We start from the raw sequence: 21,266 nt of genomic DNA on the forward strand, positions 1-21,266 counted from the left end.
AAGCTATATTAGATGAAATCGGCATAGAAGGGGAACATATTTTTATATTATTTCATTACTCTAATTTTTTCTAACCATTAAAAATCACATTGCCATTAAAAAGAAACGTAGTTAGTAGCATAATTGACACAATTCGTGGACTAGCAAACTGTTTTCTAACAAAATGAATTTTAGAGTAAATTTTACAAATACGAGTAAAATCATAAAAAGAACATGAAGGTGTAAAATAAAGAACATCATACTGATTACAAAGGAACATTGCCCATATAATAGTTATTAAACAAAAAATATCAAAAATCACAAAAATGAATAAAATTATAAAAAAGAACATGAATATATCAAACAAAGAACATCATAATAACTATAAAAGAACATGTGCATATAGTACTTTGGAATAGCTACCCGCCTCTTGTAAATGGGTATGTGCATATAGTACTTGAGAAACAAAAGGCTATTAAAAATTCATAAACATATAAATAAATAAGAAAAGAACATTAAAATATAAAACAATGAACAATTTACTGATTGTAAAAGACATGTGTATATAATACTTGAGATTCAAAAAATTATTAAAAATTACAAAAATGAATAAAAACATAAAAAGAACATGAATGTATCAAACAAGGAACATCATATTAATTATAAAAGAATATAAGTATATAAGACATGAGATATAAAAAAGCTATATAAAAATCATAACAAAATAAAAATAAATATGAAAAAAACATGAAACTATCAAACAAAGAAAATCATCAAAAGAAATAAAGAGCATGTGCATTAGTAATTGAGAAAAAAAAAATGCTCAGAATATATTATTCAACAATAGACTAAAAAAACAAGTATTATAAATGGTAGATAGAGAAGTGAGATAAGACCAAAAAAAAATATAAAAGTTACAATGTCTTCTAAATAAATAAAAGTAAAAAAAATCCAAGGTTTATCATTTTTTTAAAAAATTTGTTGTCAGATGTTTAAGGCCAAAAGCCTTTTTCCTTATACTACATTATATTGTTAGGAACACATGTAAGTGATAGTATGCCTTTTCCTCCAGCAGCGTTTCATTAAATAATTACTGCCGTTTCATGCCGGGTGTATGTAGATTACCATACACCCGGGTCCATGTTCCACATATTGGATGTCAAGTATCTTAATTAGCATAATAGTGTAACCATGTTATATGTGAAACTAATTAGTTAGATAACTTGTCAAACTTACTTAAACTTTAAGGACGTAAATTTGATCCAAATGGAACCAACCCAAAATTCACGTGATTAATATTGATTAAGTTAGCTGATATGATCAAACTCGAATATACGAAAATTAAATTGGACAAACTCGTCATCTAAATGTAACCTAAAAAAAATTGATAACCAAACAACTTTCGTCAACAACTTTATTGTATGACAAGTCAAAAGCTTATCTATTTTTTTTCAAAAAAAAGCTCAAATAAATAAATGTTTTGTATATTAGTCATTTACAATAAACATTTATTCTTATTTTCAAGTACCTTGTTACTACCTTCTAGTTTGATGGGATTGTCATCTTGAATGCTCAATTTATAAAGGGACTAACCCATAATTTTTACACAATTGTCCATTAAGAAAAAAATATAGATTTTGTTTCAAGAGTCACTCAAAAACGTTGATTCACAGTATTCCAATATTTTTTTCAAAAACACTTAAACTCAACCCCGACTTCTAGAAGGGATGTCCGTTGCTCTGATGAATCCTAAGCTCATCACCCAAAGGCACAAAAAGACAACATTGCAATTACTACAAAACAGTAAATGAAGAAATGTCCAAACTAGCATCTTCATCTATTACATCCACCGAACATTTTCAGAAATGCACACTCATTTCACAAGAAGCCAAAATTCCATTCAAAGATAATTCCAAGAGTCAAGTTATCAGACAAACTCAAAAGCAATTCAATTTTCTATTTCAAGCGGCATGGTAAATTACAACTTGGCAACAAAAGTTTTTTAAAAAATTGTCTTTTTTTTTTTTTTTGGGTGAAGCAAAAGAGTAAATTATTATTTATTTAAATAGATGGCATTCTGGCAAGATGTTTCTCCAACAGAACATTAGCATTTAGCACTCAGTAACGAGCATAGACTTCAAATCTTTTCCTTGCACAAAGTAGAGAGCCTTCAGATTTCTGAAAGATCTAGCTAATTAATGCTACCACTTCAACTTCATCTCCTACTATTATGACACTGGAGTAGCACAATCTTTCAGCCATTTATCTTTTCTTGTGGAATGGTAAACCAATTTATAATTTTTTTATTTAGAGAACTAGAAAATGAAGAATATTACGTGCCATAGAGTAGTATTTATAGAAAGTAAAACTTTTTGGGTGGACAAGATTTACAATAATCATTTTGCACCTAAATTGACTCTAGCATTCAAAAACTGACTATGTTGGAAAAAAACCCGACTATCTCACACGAAAATTGACTAGTATATAATGCAAAAACTGATTATATAGTCATACAAAAACTAACTATCTCAAGCGAAAACTGACTACATCAAATGAAAACTAACTATATCATATAGTTTTTGTTACAAAGGATGAGGAGTTAGCTCATGTGGTAGAGCACTCCCCTCTGATCTCTGAGGTCAGGACTGACTTAATTTCCCAATCAAAAAAAAAATATATATATATATAATTTTGTTACATCATAAGTTATTGTGAACGTGATCCATTTATGTTTTTGTGAGCAAAGTTATCGTTTCTCTCATTTAATTTTCTTTCAACTCCTTAGATAAGATATTGTACCCAAAAAAAATCAATCAAATGAATGTGACAACTGAAAAGTTAACGTACTATTTCAGCTAATCTACAGGCTCTAAAATTCATTGAAGTAGGTTCTTACGGATCCCCCCCAAGAAGGCAGAAGCTACGAGTCGGTGACCATAAGTCTATAGGAGTACTGGGTTATAGGAATTTTTGTTCCCTGTCATGCAATATGACATGATTTATGACAATGTTAATTGTATTCCGGTCTCTTATGGAACAATTATCTTACTTCTCTTGACTCTTGAGTTAAGGAGAATATTTGGCAATTCGATATAAGAATTGTTTATTGGTTCTTTTATTTGGCTGATTTAACTAGCTGTTTTTTGTTGATTTTATTAATATTAGTTGTTTAATTATTGATTGTCTATAAATCAGTCGTTAATGTTAAGTGTAAAATAAATGAAATAACTAAAAGGCGACCAAAAAGGTCGTTAGAAGACTGAAGACCAACTTTTGATTGAAAAGCTAACTTTTTAGTTACGCTAAAAATCACTTGTCGAACACTTAAATTTCGATTGTTTGATAACATGAAATAGCCAAAAGCTAAAAAAAAAAAAAAAAAAGCAAAAGAAGAGCTAGTCACCAAACATTCTAAGCCTAAGGTATATGAATGAGACTTGGTTAAATTGACTAATAAAATAAAGTTACCAATTTGAGTAATTTTAGTTGATAAACATCAAACCAAAAGCCAGGTGCCAAGTTTGTGATATAACCATATCAAAGCTGGTTCACACCATCATTTGTAGATGTCGTAGCATTGATGCATTAGGTGTGTTCTATTCAGCTAATTTTAACTCATTCGAATTTATGTACACCTATAATTTCGAGCATTAATAAATGATCAGTTGCGCCTTGCGACAATGTGTTAGAACTAATAAGATAAATATGCTCGATTTCCTCGTGTGAATGTTGGTCATTATTATTATGATAACTATTTAGAAGTACAAGGGAAGCAGCCACATGAAATAATGTGAGGAGAGAGATGGGAGTTTCGGTGGTGGTGGTGGTGGTTCAACATCAGCTTCTGAGAGCGTTCAGCGGCTCTCCTAATTTGCTCAGAGTGTTCAACTTGGGCAGATGCTCTCAATTCCTCTGCTTTTCTATTAACGATCGCCATCTTTCTCATCAACTTCTCTTCTAAATTTGATCTCATCTTTTGTATTTTCACCTGCTCATTTGTTGCCATCCCAACATGTTTCATGTGTTAGGCATATAAAACTAGAAAAATACAAGCAATTTCCACTTGAAGGTTAATGACTAGAATATTTACAAGGATAATCAAGTTTTGGCCTAATGGTTGAGTCAAACAACTCAAGTTCAGCTGAACTTGCAACAACCCAAACTTGAACTCGAGCATGTTGAGCTCTAGAACTATAGGCTCATAACTCAACTCGTACTCGAGTAAATCGAGCTCATAATACAAGCTCCAATATTTCGATTTCTAACTTTTTCTAAATATCAAGGTCCTCATGAAAAGTATTTACTCAAAGAATTCATACTGTTATTCACAAGTCGTAACTCGTTTACGATAAATTATTAATTCACATATTCGAGGCAGCTCACAAGCTTATCAAGTCGAGTTTGAATAGCTCAATACAACTCCTAGTTAAGAGTATTTGAACTTTCCCTCCCAAATGTGTAATCCTTAACAGATAGACAAAACAGATAAGAAAATGGTCAAAACATGCATTTTTGTAATCCTTAAACATTCTCACACATCTTTTTAATAATACTAATGTTTTTCCAATGAGAAAATCCTCCGATTTGGATTTACATTCAATCGATACAAGAGCTTCACATGGGTATACACAGCTTACTATATTAAACAGCTGTATTTACTATTACACGGGAAAGTCTCAACTTAAAGTATGCAAAGTTGCATGACTTTCTTACCATTTTATCTTGTTCTTATATTACATGCTTAAACTTTAAGCATGATGCTGAAGGACCAATTTAATGCAACAAGTAAACTTTTGGAAGGTACTTAAAAGATAAAAGCAGTTAAACAAGCCAGTTTATAAATAAATGAACAAGAAAGAAAATCTTTAGTGATATTGTTTGCATGCTACGTTTGGCTCGAGATGGATAATGCATGCTCCTTAAAAAAAACCTTAAACACAGTCTTCAAACTATAACACAGTCAACAAAATACAGCAACTTAAAGCTACATAGAATTGCATCAGATTTGGAGTTTGTTTATTAGCAATATAAAAGTTGCTCGGACTCTTCATTTCACCTCAAGTACCCGTGTCGGATCCTCGACACTCGGACATGGGTGGGACACTTGGACACTTTGTTTTGGGCTAAAAAATAGAAAAAAATCCAAAAAGTAGCCGAGTCGGACACTTAGACACGTATCCGTGTCGGACATGGGTACCCGAGTCTGAGCAACATAGACTTCCACTATAGAAGTATTATATTACCTTACATGATACATATACTACTACTAGTGTCTTAGACCTAACTCATGGAGGTGAACAACAAACTTGAAGCAATAGACAACATGACGAGCAGTTGCTTTATGCACTTGATAATGTTCTTTGTCCGATCCTATGGTTTAGAATCGGACTTCGAACAGTGTACTTATCGCACTTATTTGTTTTTCGAAGGACTCTAAACAGTTGATATGTCAGTCATCTGATGAGGATTGTCATTTTCATTATCGTCAATGATAGAAACAACTTTTAAATAGTTTATTGAATCATAAATGTTGTATAGTGAAACCAATTTCATCACCGTCTTAGTATAGCTAAAATAGATAATGGTGATATGTTGGTTTTTATCGACAACAATTATAAATCAACAATCAACATCTGTTGTTAAATAGTACAAATACAATTGATAGTTGCTATGAACCAAAAAACTCACAACATGCATTTTCTTCTGTATAATAAGGAAGAAAAGTAAGAGATCAAGAATAATACCTCTAGTTTTTTTGATTGAGCTTCTGCTTTGGCATTTTGTAGATTAACCCATGCTTGAATTTTGGCCTCTTCTCTTTGATACCTTACAAATCCCAACATAAACTATTTGAATTAATAACAACATTCAAATTTCAAAACTAAAATAAACTTGTTACTCTTTTAATATGCAGTTTAATTCACCTAAGACAAAATTTAGTCATTTCCTCTTCTTCCCAAACAGAAACCCTGGGCTCAGAAACAGAACTCCTCCTCCCAATTTCAAAATGTCTTAAACTCTTGGATATCTCCTCTTCCTCCTCTTCTCTAGAGCTCCAATTAGTCGCTACCGAATCGAATTGGGTTGTCCCAATCTGGAGCTTGGCAAGGTGGCACTCTTGTAGTTGTGCCATGTCCATTGGAATAGTGGGTTGACCCACCAATGCTAGTAGGCCGGAGCGGCTAGCCGGAGTGTTATGGCGAGCGGGGGAGATGCTCTTAAAGGGTGTGTGGCACCTTGAAGTTGTATTGCTGCCTATTGGGGTCATTTCAGTGCCCATATCTCTGTGTTTTACCTCTTGAATTGGGATCACTTCTGTGCAAGCGTCTGTCATTGCCTCATTGTTGTGAGCTCTATGACTTTTGAACAAAAATGCCTCTTTTGTGGGTTCTGAGTATCTACAATTGGTGCTAAAAGGACCTATCTCATCTGTGAATTTGTCTGCAATTTTACAACATTTTTGCTGTTAATTTATCAGCTTATAATAATAACTAATACTTCTGAACTCTAATGCAAAAATTGTACAAATGACCAAAATCAGAACAAAAATCCTTCTTTTAATGTATCCAAGTACCTAAAATTACCTAAAAATTGAATAAACTGCAGTGTGCACAGAAATTTGCACATGCAACAGATAATACAATGTGCACATTCATGCCCAAGTCTATGAAAAAATGATCTGAAAATTTGGTATATTCCTAAAATATATTTATAACAATAAAAATAACATTAGTATTAAGACAGAAATTTTGTTGCAGATAATTAACTAGATTAAGAAGATAATCCCACCCTTTGGACCTTTAGTATTAGAAATTGACCAGAGTCATCCAATTACACTTTCTTTTTCTTTCCAAGCTATCAGTTGGCAGTTCCCTAATTTCTGGAAAATGGGTTTTCAGTTGAGGAGCATTTAACATGGAACCCACAAAATAAAGTCTAGAAATTAATGGGCAGAACCAAAAAAAAAAAGGGAAAAAAATTAGAAAGTACCCTAAAAGCAGAAATTGAGAAATGACATACCTTTTAGAGGCAAATCAGCAGGAATTATTACCCCATTGAAAGTGATAGATGAACTCAGTTTTTGCTGATGATGGTGGTCCTCCAAAGAAGCAGCAGAAGTGCAATTAATAAACTTTGGAAGTGTCTCTTTTGTAATCTTTTTTTCCTCAATAACCCTGAATTTTTCTGCAATTATTTCATTTAAAATTGCTTTTGAATGTGAATTTCTTGGACCCTCATTTTGCTTAATCATATTATTATGATTATTATTATTATTATTATTATTATTATTATGATGATGATGATGAGCAGGAGATTCATGGCAAGAAGCACCAGTTCCACCACCATTAAAGAGCCATTTTTCAGCATCTTCCCATTTTGAAGGAACACTTTTTCTTGAAACACTAAAACTAAAAACAGGTCTTCCTGGTGTTGAAGGAGCCTCCATTTTTCTAACTCCAACATTCTCCCTCCTCCTCTGAACTGATTGAGTACCATTACAGTTATTCATTGGTAATGACTTGACAAAATCTGATGTTTCTTTCAAATTCAGCTTACAAATTGGGTCTGCATTATTGTTCTTCAATGCTTCTGCAAATGGGTTTCCCTTTGTTTTACCTTCTTCTGATTCCTACATAGTAAAAAGTGGGTTAAAATTTAAATCATGAGTGAAAAAACAAGGGTTTTTGAAAGTTACAGTAAAAAAAAGTAAGGGAAACCAAGAAAAGAACAAAACTTTGAGTTTGAGTTATAAAAAAAAAAAAAATCTTACCAATACCACCTTAGATGATGTAAATAAAGATGATGGTTGATAGTATTTTGGGGTGTTGAGGTCCATTTTTGAAAATTTATGAAGAAAGAAAATATGGAGTTGAGGTGAAAATTGGTAGTATATCCAGTACAAAACTTATTACATACAAGATACAATGATACAATCATACAAATGAGAGAAGCAGAGCTAGAAAAAGAAATAAACAGGTATTTTGAGTTTTGACCATCCAAAAAAATGATGTGTTTCTTATATTATGTGATGGGTTTTTTCTCTTTCATCTAGAAGTGTGGACTGTGGTAATTGGACCACCTCTGTGTTTCTCTCTGTGCCCAAAACAATGCAACAGTGAAAGACTAGTCCTTTGAGTTGTGCATGACAGTCTAGAGAGAGAAGGGGGAAGGAAGATTAGAAGATATGACAAAAAAAATGTGTAGGTAGATTTTAATCAAATCATAAATGTGTGTTTTATGAAAAGAAGAGGGAACTTTGGAAGGAGGGAAAGTCACTCCAGGAGTAATGACAAAGGAAGAAGAAAGGGGTTGTGTACTCAAACTTGGGAAATTATGTCTAGCTTAATGATGTGTTTAATCTTTTGAGGAATCATTTATAGGAGTACCAGAATTGGAGTAGTATAATGGAGATAGCTTTATCAACTCATTAACTAGAGCTATGTTATCATCACTTGACAATTGAAATAAGGTGATGTAGATTGAATTCTTTAGATTTAGTTTATTTAAGGATGTTTGGCAATTAGAGTTTTGGAGTAAAAAGAGAGTTTTGGACCACTTTTAGAGTTTTGACTAGTCAAAAACTCTAAAAAAGGTGTTTGGTAAAATAGAGTTTTAGAAAGAGTTTTGGAATGAAAACTCTAAAAAAGGTGTTTGGTAAAAAGGTGTTTGGTAAAATAGAGTTTTAGAGAGAGTTTTTCTCTAGAGGATTAGGTACAAATATGTTTAATGACTTTTTTTGCCTCTGATAGTACGATTACACATTGTATTAAAATGTCTATTAAATGTCATTTTACTCAAACAAATGGCAATAAGTTTTTAGTAATCAGTTAATTGTTACCAAACACATTTATAAAAAAAAGTTGTCAAATTAGCAGTCAATCTGCTGAACAAACAGTTAAAATTCTAACAACAAATTCTAAACTCTAACAGCTAAACTCTAAACTCTATTTGCCAAACGGAACCTAGTAATTTAGACATGAAGGTTGTTTTTCTTATCTCATTTTCAATCTTTATAAGAAAAAATAATTTCAATCTTGTTTGACAATTAGCAAATAGTAATTAGCTAATTGTGTTAGCTAACAGCTGATTTGACTAGTTGATTGTATAAAGGTATTTGATAGTTGATTTCTACATAATGATATAAAATGACCAATAAGGACTAGAGATGACAATTACCCATTAGGTGAGTGGATTATCCATCCACCCGCCCCAAAGCGATGAGCGGGTGATTGACGTGTGATGTGTTGGGTCAGATGGTGGGTCAAGTCGGATATGAATGACATTGTTTGCCCAGCACCCGCTCCATCCATCCACCCATATGGCCATATCAATCTTTTTACGTGATAGTAAAAACAATTCAATTTTTAAAAAAATTGGTAAGTGTGCAAAATAGTCTTTATTTTCTAGTATCACCCACTCCACCAACGGTTGATGGGTGGAGTGGATATGGATGGAATTTCTGACAGGTGATGGATGGTGTGGATGGGAATTTGGATCGCAAGGGATGGGACAGTCAAGGTCTAGCTGACTAATTGCCAACCCTATGTTCATAATATATTGTCGTATCTTTTTATTGTTTATTGATGTAATTTTTAACAAAATTAGGCGTGGACACATAATCATGTCTTCCAATTTAAGGGCTCACTGATGAACCATATCGCAGTCTTAATTTGTCCGACCCAAAGGGGGAGCAGTCCGAGAGCTAGTCCAAAACTATTTAAATTGTAAAAGCTTATTTTTATAATTCAAATCCTATTTTGAAGCCCAATTAATTATAGTTTGAGCCCATAAAGAAAATTTCCAGCCCAATCCTTTGAAAAATCCCAACTAATTGTTCAATGATAATTAAAATTTTTATTTAAATAAATTTTTATTTTCAAATACATTTTTAATTGAAATCGAATTTTATCCCATAAAATTGATTTCTGCATTTAAAGGATAAAGAAAATTGTTCAAAACGTGTTTAAAAGAAAGGTTGTCAAAATGTGTATGACACAAGGCGGTGCGCGTGGGGCACCACGTGCGCGCAGCACACTGGATGAGCTGCTTCAAGCGCATCATTCTGGCCTAGCGCACTACGTGTGCGCAGCGCACTGGATGAGCTAGGGGTGTTCGCAATTTAGGTTGGTGCGGTTTGGGATGTAACCCAACCCAAACCACAAATATACGGCTTGACATTTTTAATTTCCAACCCAAACTGCACCGCACTTTTGACCAAATCAACCCAAATCGAACCACGCAAAACGGTTTGGTTTGCGGTTTAACTATTTTTTCATCCGCAACATTAATTTTGTCATTTAAGAGTTAAAAAAAATGTTAATAAAGATAAAGAGTCCAAATAAATATGAAGTTGACTTCATAATTAAACATGACTTCATATTTAAACATAAATAATATTTTATCAAAAGTGTACAAGTTCTTTACCTAAAACTTGTTTTTTCAGTTGTATACTTGTATGCCACATTGTCAAGTATATTTGAAAAAAAAATCAAAATAGATAAAGATGCTGTTTACGGTGCGGTTTTGGTTTACAAAAATTAAAACCCCACCAGAACAGCAAACCGCAGTTTGTTTGAAATCAATTTTGAAACCGCAATCAACCCAAAATGCGAAAAAATTATTTGGGTTGCGGTTTTGTGCGATCCAGACCGCACTCTGAACAACCCTAGGATGAGTTGTTTCAAGTGCACCACTCTGCATCTGAAACGTGTCTTTGTGCGTCACATAGAGACGCACGCCTAGTGCATTTTATGTGTGACGCGCGGTTTACTTTTCTATCTTTTTTTCCTATAAATATGCAATGGTTTTCTAGATCTAAACACTTTTTTTAATATACGATTTTACACGAACACTGGACGAAGGCCCTTTTACGCACCTTACACTCGAATACGAATTATCCTTTACTTTCATATTTTCAATCACAAACGAAGTTTATACTTTTAGACACACACATACATACACATATTTTGATAGATCTCCAGGCTTCACGATTACTTGTCCCTAAGATTGTCATTTTCTCAAACCTAAGTCGCACGGGTATACTCTTGAGGGCCCTTAAATAAATTTATTATTTTTATATTAAAGTTACTAACTATTTCTTTCATGATTTAGATTTTTAATATAAAAATCGTTCTTTTGTACATTATAACCTTTTCTCTTTTTATTTATTTTTCATACATATGCATGTCACATGTTTGTTCTGATATGCTTTCATCATCTCACGTGTTATATATTATTGCTAATCAAGACCTAAATAACTATTCTAACATTAATCACATAATTTGAACAAGCAACCTGCTAGAAATACTGTAATATTGATTGCTTAATAACATATCACTAAAAAAAAATAGTCTTTTATTTGTTTCATGAACGAACCTAGACTAATATATATTTAGGGTGTGAAAATATACTCTGGTTATTCTTTTGTATAGATCTTGACATTAATCTATATTAAGTAGAGGTCATCAACAGGTGAACGTGGTTCATGACCGTGTTCGTACCCTCACCCTGAAACTCAATCTATGGTTCGTTGAGTATTAAGGGAGTCATGACGGAAAAATCTACATTGGATTAGTCTCTAACCTTTGATAATATCCAATTAGGTTTATGAGTCTTCTTTTAAATACTTGTTGGCGACTTCTCTATATTTCAAAATATTTTTCAAATAAAACCTTTACAATGAGATAGTCAAATACGCGCTCATTTCGCGTAAATGAAATAAAAACACGCCTACATTAGAACGTAAATGTAATTGACCCACTCATTCCAGACCTCAAATGTTAAAAAAAATCTCATCCCACCAATTTTCTAAAAAAAAAAAAAGATTATTGGGTCTAAGATAGCTAATTGAAAACTTCGGCCCTGTTTGGCAAATAGAGTTTAAAGTTTAGCTGTTGGAGTTTTAACTTTTTGTTCAGCAGATTTGACAACTTTTTTTTTATAAATGTGTTTGGTAAAAGTTAACTGATTACTAAAAGATTATTGCCATTTGTTTGTGTAAAATGACATTTATAGACATTTTAATACATACTATATGTAGTATTATTACTAGAGGCAAAAAGTCATTAAACATATTTTTACCTAATCCTCCAAAACTCTCTTTTACCAAACACCCCTTTAAGAGTTTTTGACTAGTCAAAATTCTAACAGTGATCCAAACCTCTCTTTTTGCTCTAAAACTCTAATTGCAAAACACCCCTAGACCAAACACTCAAATTGGATTATTGACTATTCAAATCCTCTAACATGAATTCAAGCCTCTAGTTTTACCCGAAATCGCTCTTTACCAAACAAGTCCTTTAGATAATCAAATGAATTTTAGATAAAGACTAATCATATTTATTAAGTTCAGATAAGCAAAAATAAGGTTTGATACACTTACAAATAAGTTATGATACAATGACAATAAGTTCATATAAGGTCTAATAAATTAAGATAAGCTGAAATAAACACAAATAAGTTTACAAGAATTATCCCTAAATGTTTTTGGTCTTGTTTTGTTGTTTTAACTTAACTTTGACCATAGTTTAATGTTAATTTATAGGAAAAATCATACACTTATGTAGGATATTGTAGGAATCATCTCATCATGTAATTTTCAAATATTTGATTTTCAAAAACAAGTTTTAAAACGAATATGAAATTTTTTGGTACTAAGTAAACATAAATAAGAAGGTCTAATTTGAACTTTTATGGGTTGCTCTAATCTAATCAGATTTTGACAAAAGTAATACTTCTAAGTTTGTAGTATAAAATGAAAAGAACATAGCCCAAATTACTGAAATGTAGGAATACTTTTTTTAATTAGAGTTTAAAGATGGCAGATTGGCAATAGAAGTTCTCACTTAAATCAAGATTTAGGCCTTTTAGTTATGGGCCCATATAGAGTGAGGTTATATAAGTCAAAACCATAATTCGGGTTGGACTAGTTTGTACTTTTACGACCCGTTTAATTAATGGTCATAAATAATGGTAATAGTAATAAAATCTAATATAAATTTGTAAAATAATTCTCATGTCAATGATCATGGGAATGAAAAATTTATCACAAAACATGAGTTTCCCTTTATAAATTTTCATTACCACCCAATACCACCTTTTCAAGTGGTAATGGATAGTAATGAGATTTTAGAAAGAAAATGAATATCTTGAGATGGAGTAGTATTACTATTACCATTGGTAATGACATTGAATTTTTAGTACAAATTTACACTATAATATATACTCCTACTATTCCCATCATTCATGAGCTCTTATCAAACGAGCCGTAAATATATTTATTCAATTATTCCTTGAAGTTTAATAATTATTAAATACACATAAAAATCGCATTTTACGACTTTGTAACCAATCAATATAAAGTCGCAGGCCTCAGGCCCGTGCCTGACAAAAAAAGCCAGCCCAGGCTTGATACAAAAGCATCATCTGTTCATTATCCTAAAAAATAAGATCAAATGAACATAATTTCTTCAAAATAATTGGGCGCCAAATAATTGAAGAACCTTTTTTTTTTTCGGTCTCAACAATCTGATTGAGAAAGATACGCAAAAATAAAGAGAGATAAGAGGGTTATGTTTCTTTCTAGGTGCACGGTTGAGCTTTCGAGTCGAGGTTAAGGTAGTTCAGGCTCGGCTCATTAGAGTCTTGAGCTGATCTCGGACTCGAATGGAGCCCTCTCGCTTTGATATAGCTTTGACTGAGCCGAACTTGAATAGTTTGTGAACCATCCAGGCTCATTAACACCTCTAACTTTACTTATGGATTTTGACTTGCGTTATTATGTACAACTATTAAAATCTTGCAACACCCACAACTCCGTTAATCAAATTAAGCAAATCCACCTCGTTTTCCTCAAAAAGGGCATTCTTAATTCCATAATTAGCATCAGTAATCGCCTTCTTCAAGTTTATGCTAAATGTGGTACCATGAGTGATGCAGTTAAACTGTTCGATGAAATGCCCCAGAGAAACTGCTTTTCTTGGAATACTCTCATTGAGGGATTCATGAAGTCAGGGAACAGAGATCAATCATTACAAGTTTTCAATTCCATGCCTTACAAGGATGATTTCTCATGGAATGTGGTGATTTCCGTGTGTGTGAAATCGGGCGACTTGGGTTTAGCTAGGATGTTATTTAATCAGATGCCGAGAAAGAATGGTATTGCTTGGAATTCAATGCTTCATGGGTATGCTCGTCGCGGGTTTTCGAGAGAAGCTTTGAGGATGTTCAAAGATATGAACTTTGATTCTGTTGAGTCAGGGAAGAGGGATCCTTTTGTTTTGACAACTGTAGTTGGTGCCTGTACTGATATGATGGCTCTTAGTTGTGGGAAGCAAATTCATGCTAGGATTGTCATTGATGGAGTTGAGTTCGATACAATATTAGGGAGTTCTCTTGTTAATTTGTATAGCAAGTGTGGTGATTTAGACAATGCAAAACAGGTCTTTAAGTTGACAAAAGAGACTGATGAATATTCACTTTCTGCATTGATTACAGGATATGCAAATGTGGGTAAATTGGATGATGCTAGAATAATATTTGATATAATGACTAATCCATGTGTTGTGGTTTGGAATTCACTGATTTCTGGGTATGTCACTAATGATCAACCAAGAGAAGCGTTGGATTTATTCAACATGATGAGGAACAAGGACTTGAAGCCGGATTGCTCTACCTTTACTAGCGTTTTAAGTGCTTGTTCGAGTCTTGGTGTTCCTGATTATGGAAAACAATTGCACAATCATGCTTGCAAAGCTGGGGTCTCAATGGACGTTGTTGTTGCATGTTCTCTTATTGATATGTATTCCAAATGCGGTAATCCAGATGATGCTTGCGAATTCTTCAGCGAGCTTGAGCTTCATGATATTGTTCTTCTGAATTCTATGATCAATGTGTACTGTAACTGTGGAAGAGTGCAGGAAGCCAAAAATATGTTTGACAATATGCAAGATAAAACCTTGATCTCGTGGAATTCAATGTTGGCAGGTTTTAGTCAAAATGGTTGTCCCCTTTCAGCTTTGGAGCTATTTTGCAATATGAATTCGCTTGAAGTTCGAATGGACAAATTTAGTCTTGCAAGTGTGATCAGCTCCTGTGCCACCATCACTTCGCTTAAATTTGGTGAGCAGGTTTTTGCAAGAGCCACGATTATTGGCCTAGAATCTGACTTGATTGTTTGTACCTCACTCATCGATTTCTATTGCAAGTGTGGGTTCATTAACTTGGGCAGGCAGTTGTTTGATGGAATGGTCAAATTCGATGAAGTTTCTTGGAATTCAATGCTAACGGGCTATGCTACGAATGGGCAAGGAATGGAGGTTTTGGATTTGTTTTCTGACATGAGAAATGCTGGAGTTCAGCCCAATGGTGTTACTTTTACTGTAATTCTATCTGCTTGCAGTCATAGTGGACTGATTGTGGAGGCCAGAAAGTGGTTTTATTTGATGAAATCTGATTATAATATAGAGCCAGGATATGAACACTACACATGCATGGTTGATCTTTTGGCTCGAGCTGGTTGCCTTGAGGAAGCAATGGCTCTTATTACGCAAATGCCATTCAAAGCAGATGCTAGTATGCTGTCTTCCGTGCTAAGAGGGTGTGTGGCCCATGGAAATAAGAATCTGGGTAAGAAGGTCGCAGAGCTAATGATTCATCTTGATCCTGAAAATTCAAGTGCTTATGTCCAATTGTCTGGAATATTTGCTACTTCGGGCGACTGGGAAGGATCAAGACGAGTTAGAGATATGATGAGAACTAATTGCTCTGAAAAGATTAGTGGTATTAGCTGGTGATTTCCATGACCAAAGTTATATGTAAGTTTCAGCACTTGCCTCTTTGGCCCCTTGATCAAGATGCAATGAAATAGTTTTAAAGCATCAGGTTACAATTTCTTGGGACCAATAAACTGAGAGTATTAGATTCTGTTTGTTGGAATTAGTGAACAATGGATTGCTCTCACCGAGCTGAGGCCATAACAAATTTCTTTTGCTTGAAGCCATGTGAATACCTACCTGACTAAAAGACTAATTAGAACTTATATTCAAACCCCATTCACACTTTGCACTTATGTTGATGCTTGATTGAGAATATGTGTATGCATATATGCCTAGAGATGAACAAGCACAACCGTTGACTGGTGACCCTGCCTTGTTTTTCGCATTCCTTATTACTTTGTGCATTTTTTGCATGTGTGCACACACTAATGATTTCTATGCCCCAGGTTTTGATGAGAGGAGATCAAAGGTTGGAGAGAAATGATGTGGCATGAACAATCCACACTGTAGCCATGAGAGAAGCTGCAAGTTCTAACCTCAATTTCAGCTGATTGTTTGGTGATTTTCATTGTTGCTTGTGTAATGTAAGCATGTTGAAGTAGCTCTAGTATATACTGGTTTCATATCTCCGTTTGGTAGTAACATATTGTAGAGGAAATTAAGCTGTTTGTTTACTTTCTGATATGGCAGAATGTATGTTCAATTATTTTCAATGTGCTGTTATGTCTTATTCATCACACTGTGGGGAAAATATGTTTTGCTACAATTAAAGTTTAACATAGCTCAGAGTAATCGTTAGTGAGAAATACACTCAAAAGCCACCGCCGAGAACCTTGTCATTGAGCCGAGAAAATCTTTTTATGAAGAAAGTTGGGCACATAACATGAATTTATGCGGCCTTTCAGAAGTTGGCATGGATAGTATCATCTTTCGGTGAATTCTGATTGCTTGCCTTAGCTAATCCTGAATATTGCGTAACTGTTCTTGTCTGGGTTATTTGACAGCCAAATTAGAAGAAGTTTGGCCTGTTTCATTGATCTCTCCCCAGAAGTAATATCTGTTTCATACTGAACTTTTAAGGAGCATCTGTATTGTATTAGTTTACCTTCTGTGAGCTTAGTATAGTCAATTATACAGCAGAAACTATTGGCACCTTCAGATATAAAGCATTAGATTAGGGTCATAAGTTCTGGCCAGTGAGTTCAAACCTGCAAAATCAAATCAGTAATGATGCTTTGCGCTCCTGATCTCATTATATTTGCCTATCCATGAAGTTGTAAATACTTAAAGAGGTTAAAGTTCTGGATTTCTGCATGATCTCATTGAATTTTACTTCTTGCAGGAAGTTATCCGTGCTTGGAGAGTTTTGTAAATGCTCTTACACTTTCTGGCATTACTTGGTGAATTCGTAAAAGCAAAGCCAGATAAGGTAACTACTATCTTGTATTCTTGTTTACACTATTGATTTTAAAGAGAATAAGATTCATGTTCTGTTTTCGCAAATGATGATCTAGTACGACTGCAATTCATGCTATGTTGGTGTTTATTTTTTTCTCCTCCTTTTCAAACACTGCTTCTATGAACGTATACATCATCTAGCAACTCTTTTGCGTCAATCTTTATGTGGCATGCGTTTCGAAAATGATGGACTGTTCTTAGTTCCTTGGTGGCTTAATGTGGGATGTTTCGGAACACTAGCCTTGTTCACTCCCTCATCTTGTATGTGTAATGTGTTCTGTGACTTTACATTAGTTAGTCCATCTTTCTCAAAATGTTCTTCATGCTTTCATTCTAAGATATTTCGAAAAGAATTTTATACTTAGATTTTCCTTCTCTTTACATCACACTATTTTTAGCTCTTTCCCAACACTTTCACTTTTTTTTTGTATTACTTCATTTTGGTTCTCTCCATCCACTTCCAATATTTGATTCTACATTAAACTACTACTTCCTGCGTTCTATAATAATTGCAATATACTCTATTGGCTCATATTTTTAAGAAACCCACGTGAAGAGGATAGAGATAGAGATAGATAAAAAGTAGGATCCATGTGATACGATAGAGATAAATAAGAAATATTACCAATTAAGAAAATGTTGCAATTAATATACATTTTCAAATAAGGAAAACGTTGCAATTAAAAAAGATCGGAGGAAGTAATTTTCATCTCCGTGTCAATGTTCAGTGTCAAATAACTTTTAGGACAGGCCAATGATTCATCAAATTTTGATGGTTTAGCAACCCCTCACCTTGTATTGGTCTTGTTGCTGCTGTCATATCTAGAGAATAGGTGGCCAAAACTTATTCTCTTGAAAGAATTAATTTATTTTTTCTATACAAATAGTCAAATATAGTGTTTTTCTTTAGTCCCTCTTACGAGTCTTGAACTAAAATAAGTATCCTGAACAGACAGGATAAGAAAGTTGACATAAATTAATTGTACATGGGTTTGGTTGATAATGATAGGATGGTTGACATGGTTATAAACTTATATAAGTTGATAAGTTGCAGTGAATGAACATATACCGCACATTGGAAGATCAGTTCTTCGTCAATTGTCTAATCTACTGCTCTACAGTCAATTGTCATCATCGTAGTGATTATGAATTTTATTATCAGTGGCAACGTAGTCTACCAATCATGAAACCCCAAACTGTCAAAACTAGGTAAGATAACAAATATTTAACCATTTGTCAAAAAAAAAAAAAAACAAACAAACAAATATTTAGTCCTTGTTTGGTGATTAAAGTTTAGATTTTAGAGTTTAGAGGTTAGAGTTTAGAGTTTAAAGGTTAGAGTTTAGAGTTTGTGGTTAGATGATTACTTTTTTGTTCAGAGGATTTGACTGCTGATTTAAATAATTGTTGTGTAAAGATTTTTGGTAACACTTAGCTGATTGTTTAGAGTTTTGTACTTTTTAGAGCATGTAAAATGACATTTATAGACATGTTTTTTTGAAAAACAAATTTTAGTTTTAATTATATGGACAAAATAGTCATTTGTTTTTTCTCTCTCCAAAACTCTCATGAAAAAGCTCCTTTACCCAGCTTTTCCAAAAGAGAGTTTTGATAAGAGTTTTTGGTACAAAACTCTCTTTAAAATCCTCTCTGTCACCAAACACCCAAATTAGAGTTTTTACTGGTCAAAACTCTAAACTCTCTCTAAAACTCCCTCCCCCAAACACCCCCTTAACCCAACAAGTGGCGTAAGCTAAGAGCATGTTGGATGGATGGTCCCAAATTTGGGATCATTACTTTATGCCTCCTCATTTTTCCAACTCATTCATGATCAACTATTGATTTTACCATCATTTGTTTACCCTAATGGATGATCAACAATTTTGGATCACCACATTCTCACTCATACATTTTACCATACCCCAATATATATTCTCTATCTTCGATTTTATCTAAAAAAAGGAAATAAATATAACTTTCAATGACAAAATTAACTGAAAAAAGAGATTTACGGAAGTAACTCAATATTGGTCTTAAAAAAATATATATTGGTATAATTGTTATTTTTTAAAAAAGAAATAAACCATTCAAAAAAATTGCTGCAAAATTTTACAACATTACAAAATTTTGATTAATGTGAGCCATGGGATTGGAGTCATATTGGCCTTTGAATGGTAAAGTTTCAGCAATGTGGGGCCAACAGAAAGCTCTTTTATTTTCCTTCTTACACGTATCATTTGACTTTGCTTTTTCATTTTTTCCTTCCAATTCTTTTTGCTTCGATCCTCCTTTGATTAGATCGTTGCAACAATATGATCATCCCCCTCTCTTTCCTCTTTTTTTCTCTTTTCCAATTCTTTATTATATTTTTCTCCCTCTCTCCTCATGATCTAGATTATAGATTATCCAATGGCCATGCTCTAATTAACCTTTGATTCCTAAAACATCCATGGTCTCTGATAAAATTGCCAAAACAACACCTATAACGTAACTTGTGAGCCACAATTAAAAGTACTTACCATTGTGTTTGATACTCATTTATTAGTGCTTTCTCTCCTTTTAGAAGAAAAGAAATAGATAAAAATGTAGTTGTTGTGTTATGGTGTGCGCAGGTTTACATCATATCATACATCTGACATCGAGTGTATCATATATCTAAGACTATTTTTTCCAACTCTTTAAATGAGCAAAAACTAAGCTTATGTTAGGTGTACGGTATTCCTAAGTATACGATTTAAGTTTTGTGTGGGAAGGATCCTCAACCATACCTATATGCTGATGTGCTTATAGTTTATCTATTATTACTTGTGAGTGAGCTTCTTTTTATTATACTTCAACCGCCTTTATCTCGAATTTGAATAATTCTATATCTCTAATGCCAGCTTATGGTGCTGATTATAGCAATAATTATATCTTTTTTCATAATTAGTAAGTTACTATTTCTTGTCAAAAATTTTAAGTATCTTATTCACATTTTTTTGAGGGTCAAATTTAGCATATTGCCCTTTCGAAATAAACAACAAATTAACCAGATGTTATACAATAAAAAAATCTTTAATTTGTCATAATCCCCAATCTAGCCTGAATTTTTAAGGGGATAAATCAAAACTCTGAATTGTCTTCCCGCAAATAACATCAGTTACCAGAGCTCCATTGTCCACCTCAGATGATCCTTATTTATTCTGTTTGCTGTTTCATGATCCCCACACTTTTTTTATATTACTGATAACACGACACAAAATCTTGATATTAGATATGCAGGACTTTTCATAGCTTATCAGCATATGAAATCTGATAATATTTAGAATATACTCTCTCCCCGCTTCTTTTCAATCTGCACAGTTGTCCTTTAGCATTGTTCACATACTTTACTTTGACCAGTGTTTGTTATTTATACAAAATGAAAAATATATCATGTGGGATCTCGTTATATTCGTCTCGACATATGTTTTCCAAATATCAACTTGACCTTTTGCTCGTACGCAACTAAAGATATGAATGGTTAAAGTATTGCTAATCGATCAGTTTAAGGTGGAAGACTTTTATAACTAATGTGATAACCTTTAAATTGGAAATTACACTCAAGAATTGATGATCAGCATTGTTAATTATATGTTTAGATTCCTGACTCTAACTTGTAATCTTTGGTGAATTCATATTGATTTTATTACTTGAAGTTTAGTTTACTACAATTTGATCAATAGTTTAGAGTAAGAAAATTGTAGGTTGGGGAAATCTGCATGCATTGAGCCTCCTACTACTCTATCAAAGGCATAATTCAATGGATGGTGCCATGGTGGTTATTATGCTTCATTATTGGTTATTTTTTCCCCCTCTTGTTCTTTGTTTTATGAAAAAATAGTTGGAAATTTATATGATATGCTTAAAATGGGAAAAGTTGACCTTGTAGGAGTACTTGATGATACAACTGATTTACCTTAGTTAACCTTGAAATTACATGACTTGTACCAAAATTTTGATCCGACGTGTACATGAACCTAAAATTAACCTCAATGACTCATCATCCGCATATGGCTCATATCCAACTCGATC

General features: G+C 33.2%; 2 protein-coding genes across 2 annotated transcripts; one reads left to right on the plus strand and one right to left on the minus strand.

Annotated features, from left to right (window-relative positions):
• Positions 1 to 3,692: 3,692 nt before the first annotated feature.
• LOC104899679 (hypothetical protein) lies at positions 3,693 to 8,310 on the minus strand. The gene is made up of 5 exons (XM_010686910.3): positions 7,751 to 8,310; positions 7,000 to 7,609; positions 5,904 to 6,420; positions 5,724 to 5,805; positions 3,693 to 3,967 (listed from the first exon to the last, which is right to left on the minus strand). Exons 1-5 carry the CDS (start codon positions 7,814 to 7,816, stop codon positions 3,731 to 3,733), a joined length of 1,512 nt encoding a protein of 503 aa, XP_010685212.2. The 5' UTR covers positions 7,817 to 8,310; the 3' UTR covers positions 3,693 to 3,730.
• Positions 8,311 to 13,344: 5,034 nt separating this feature from the next.
• LOC104899680 (putative pentatricopeptide repeat-containing protein At1g77010, mitochondrial) lies at positions 13,345 to 17,189 on the plus strand. Its single transcript, XM_057396240.1, has 3 exons — positions 13,345 to 15,794; positions 16,202 to 16,339; positions 17,098 to 17,189. The coding sequence occupies exon 1, from the start codon at positions 13,737 to 13,739 to the stop codon at positions 15,771 to 15,773; it is 2,037 nt and encodes a 678-aa protein (XP_057252223.1). The 5' UTR covers positions 13,345 to 13,736; the 3' UTR covers positions 15,774 to 15,794; positions 16,202 to 16,339; positions 17,098 to 17,189.
• Positions 17,190 to 21,266: the final 4,077 nt, after the last annotated feature.

The sequence above is a fragment of the Beta vulgaris genome, chromosome 7, assembly GCF_026745355.1.
Source record: "Beta vulgaris subsp. vulgaris cultivar EL10 chromosome 7, EL10.2, whole genome shotgun sequence".
NCBI lineage: Eukaryota > Viridiplantae > Streptophyta > Magnoliopsida > Caryophyllales > Amaranthaceae > Beta > Beta vulgaris.

Bases quoted from the DNA above. Each gene is read 5' to 3' on its own strand.
- LOC104899679 (XM_010686910.3), bottom strand. From the start codon at position 7,816: ATGGACCTCAACACCCCAAAATACTATCAACCATCATCTTTATTTACA. The intron at 5,806-5,903 runs GTGAATTAAACT...GGGATTTGTAAG, and splicing joins ATGACTAAATTTTGTCTTAG to GTATCAAAGAGAAGAGGCCA. The intron at 3,968-5,723 runs GTATTATTCTTG...ACAAATGAGCAG, and splicing joins CTCAATCAAAAAAACTAGAG to GTGAAAATACAAAAGATGAG.
- LOC104899680 (XM_057396240.1), top strand. From the start codon at position 13,737: ATGGATTTTGACTTGCGTTATTATGTACAACTATTAAAATCTTGCAAC.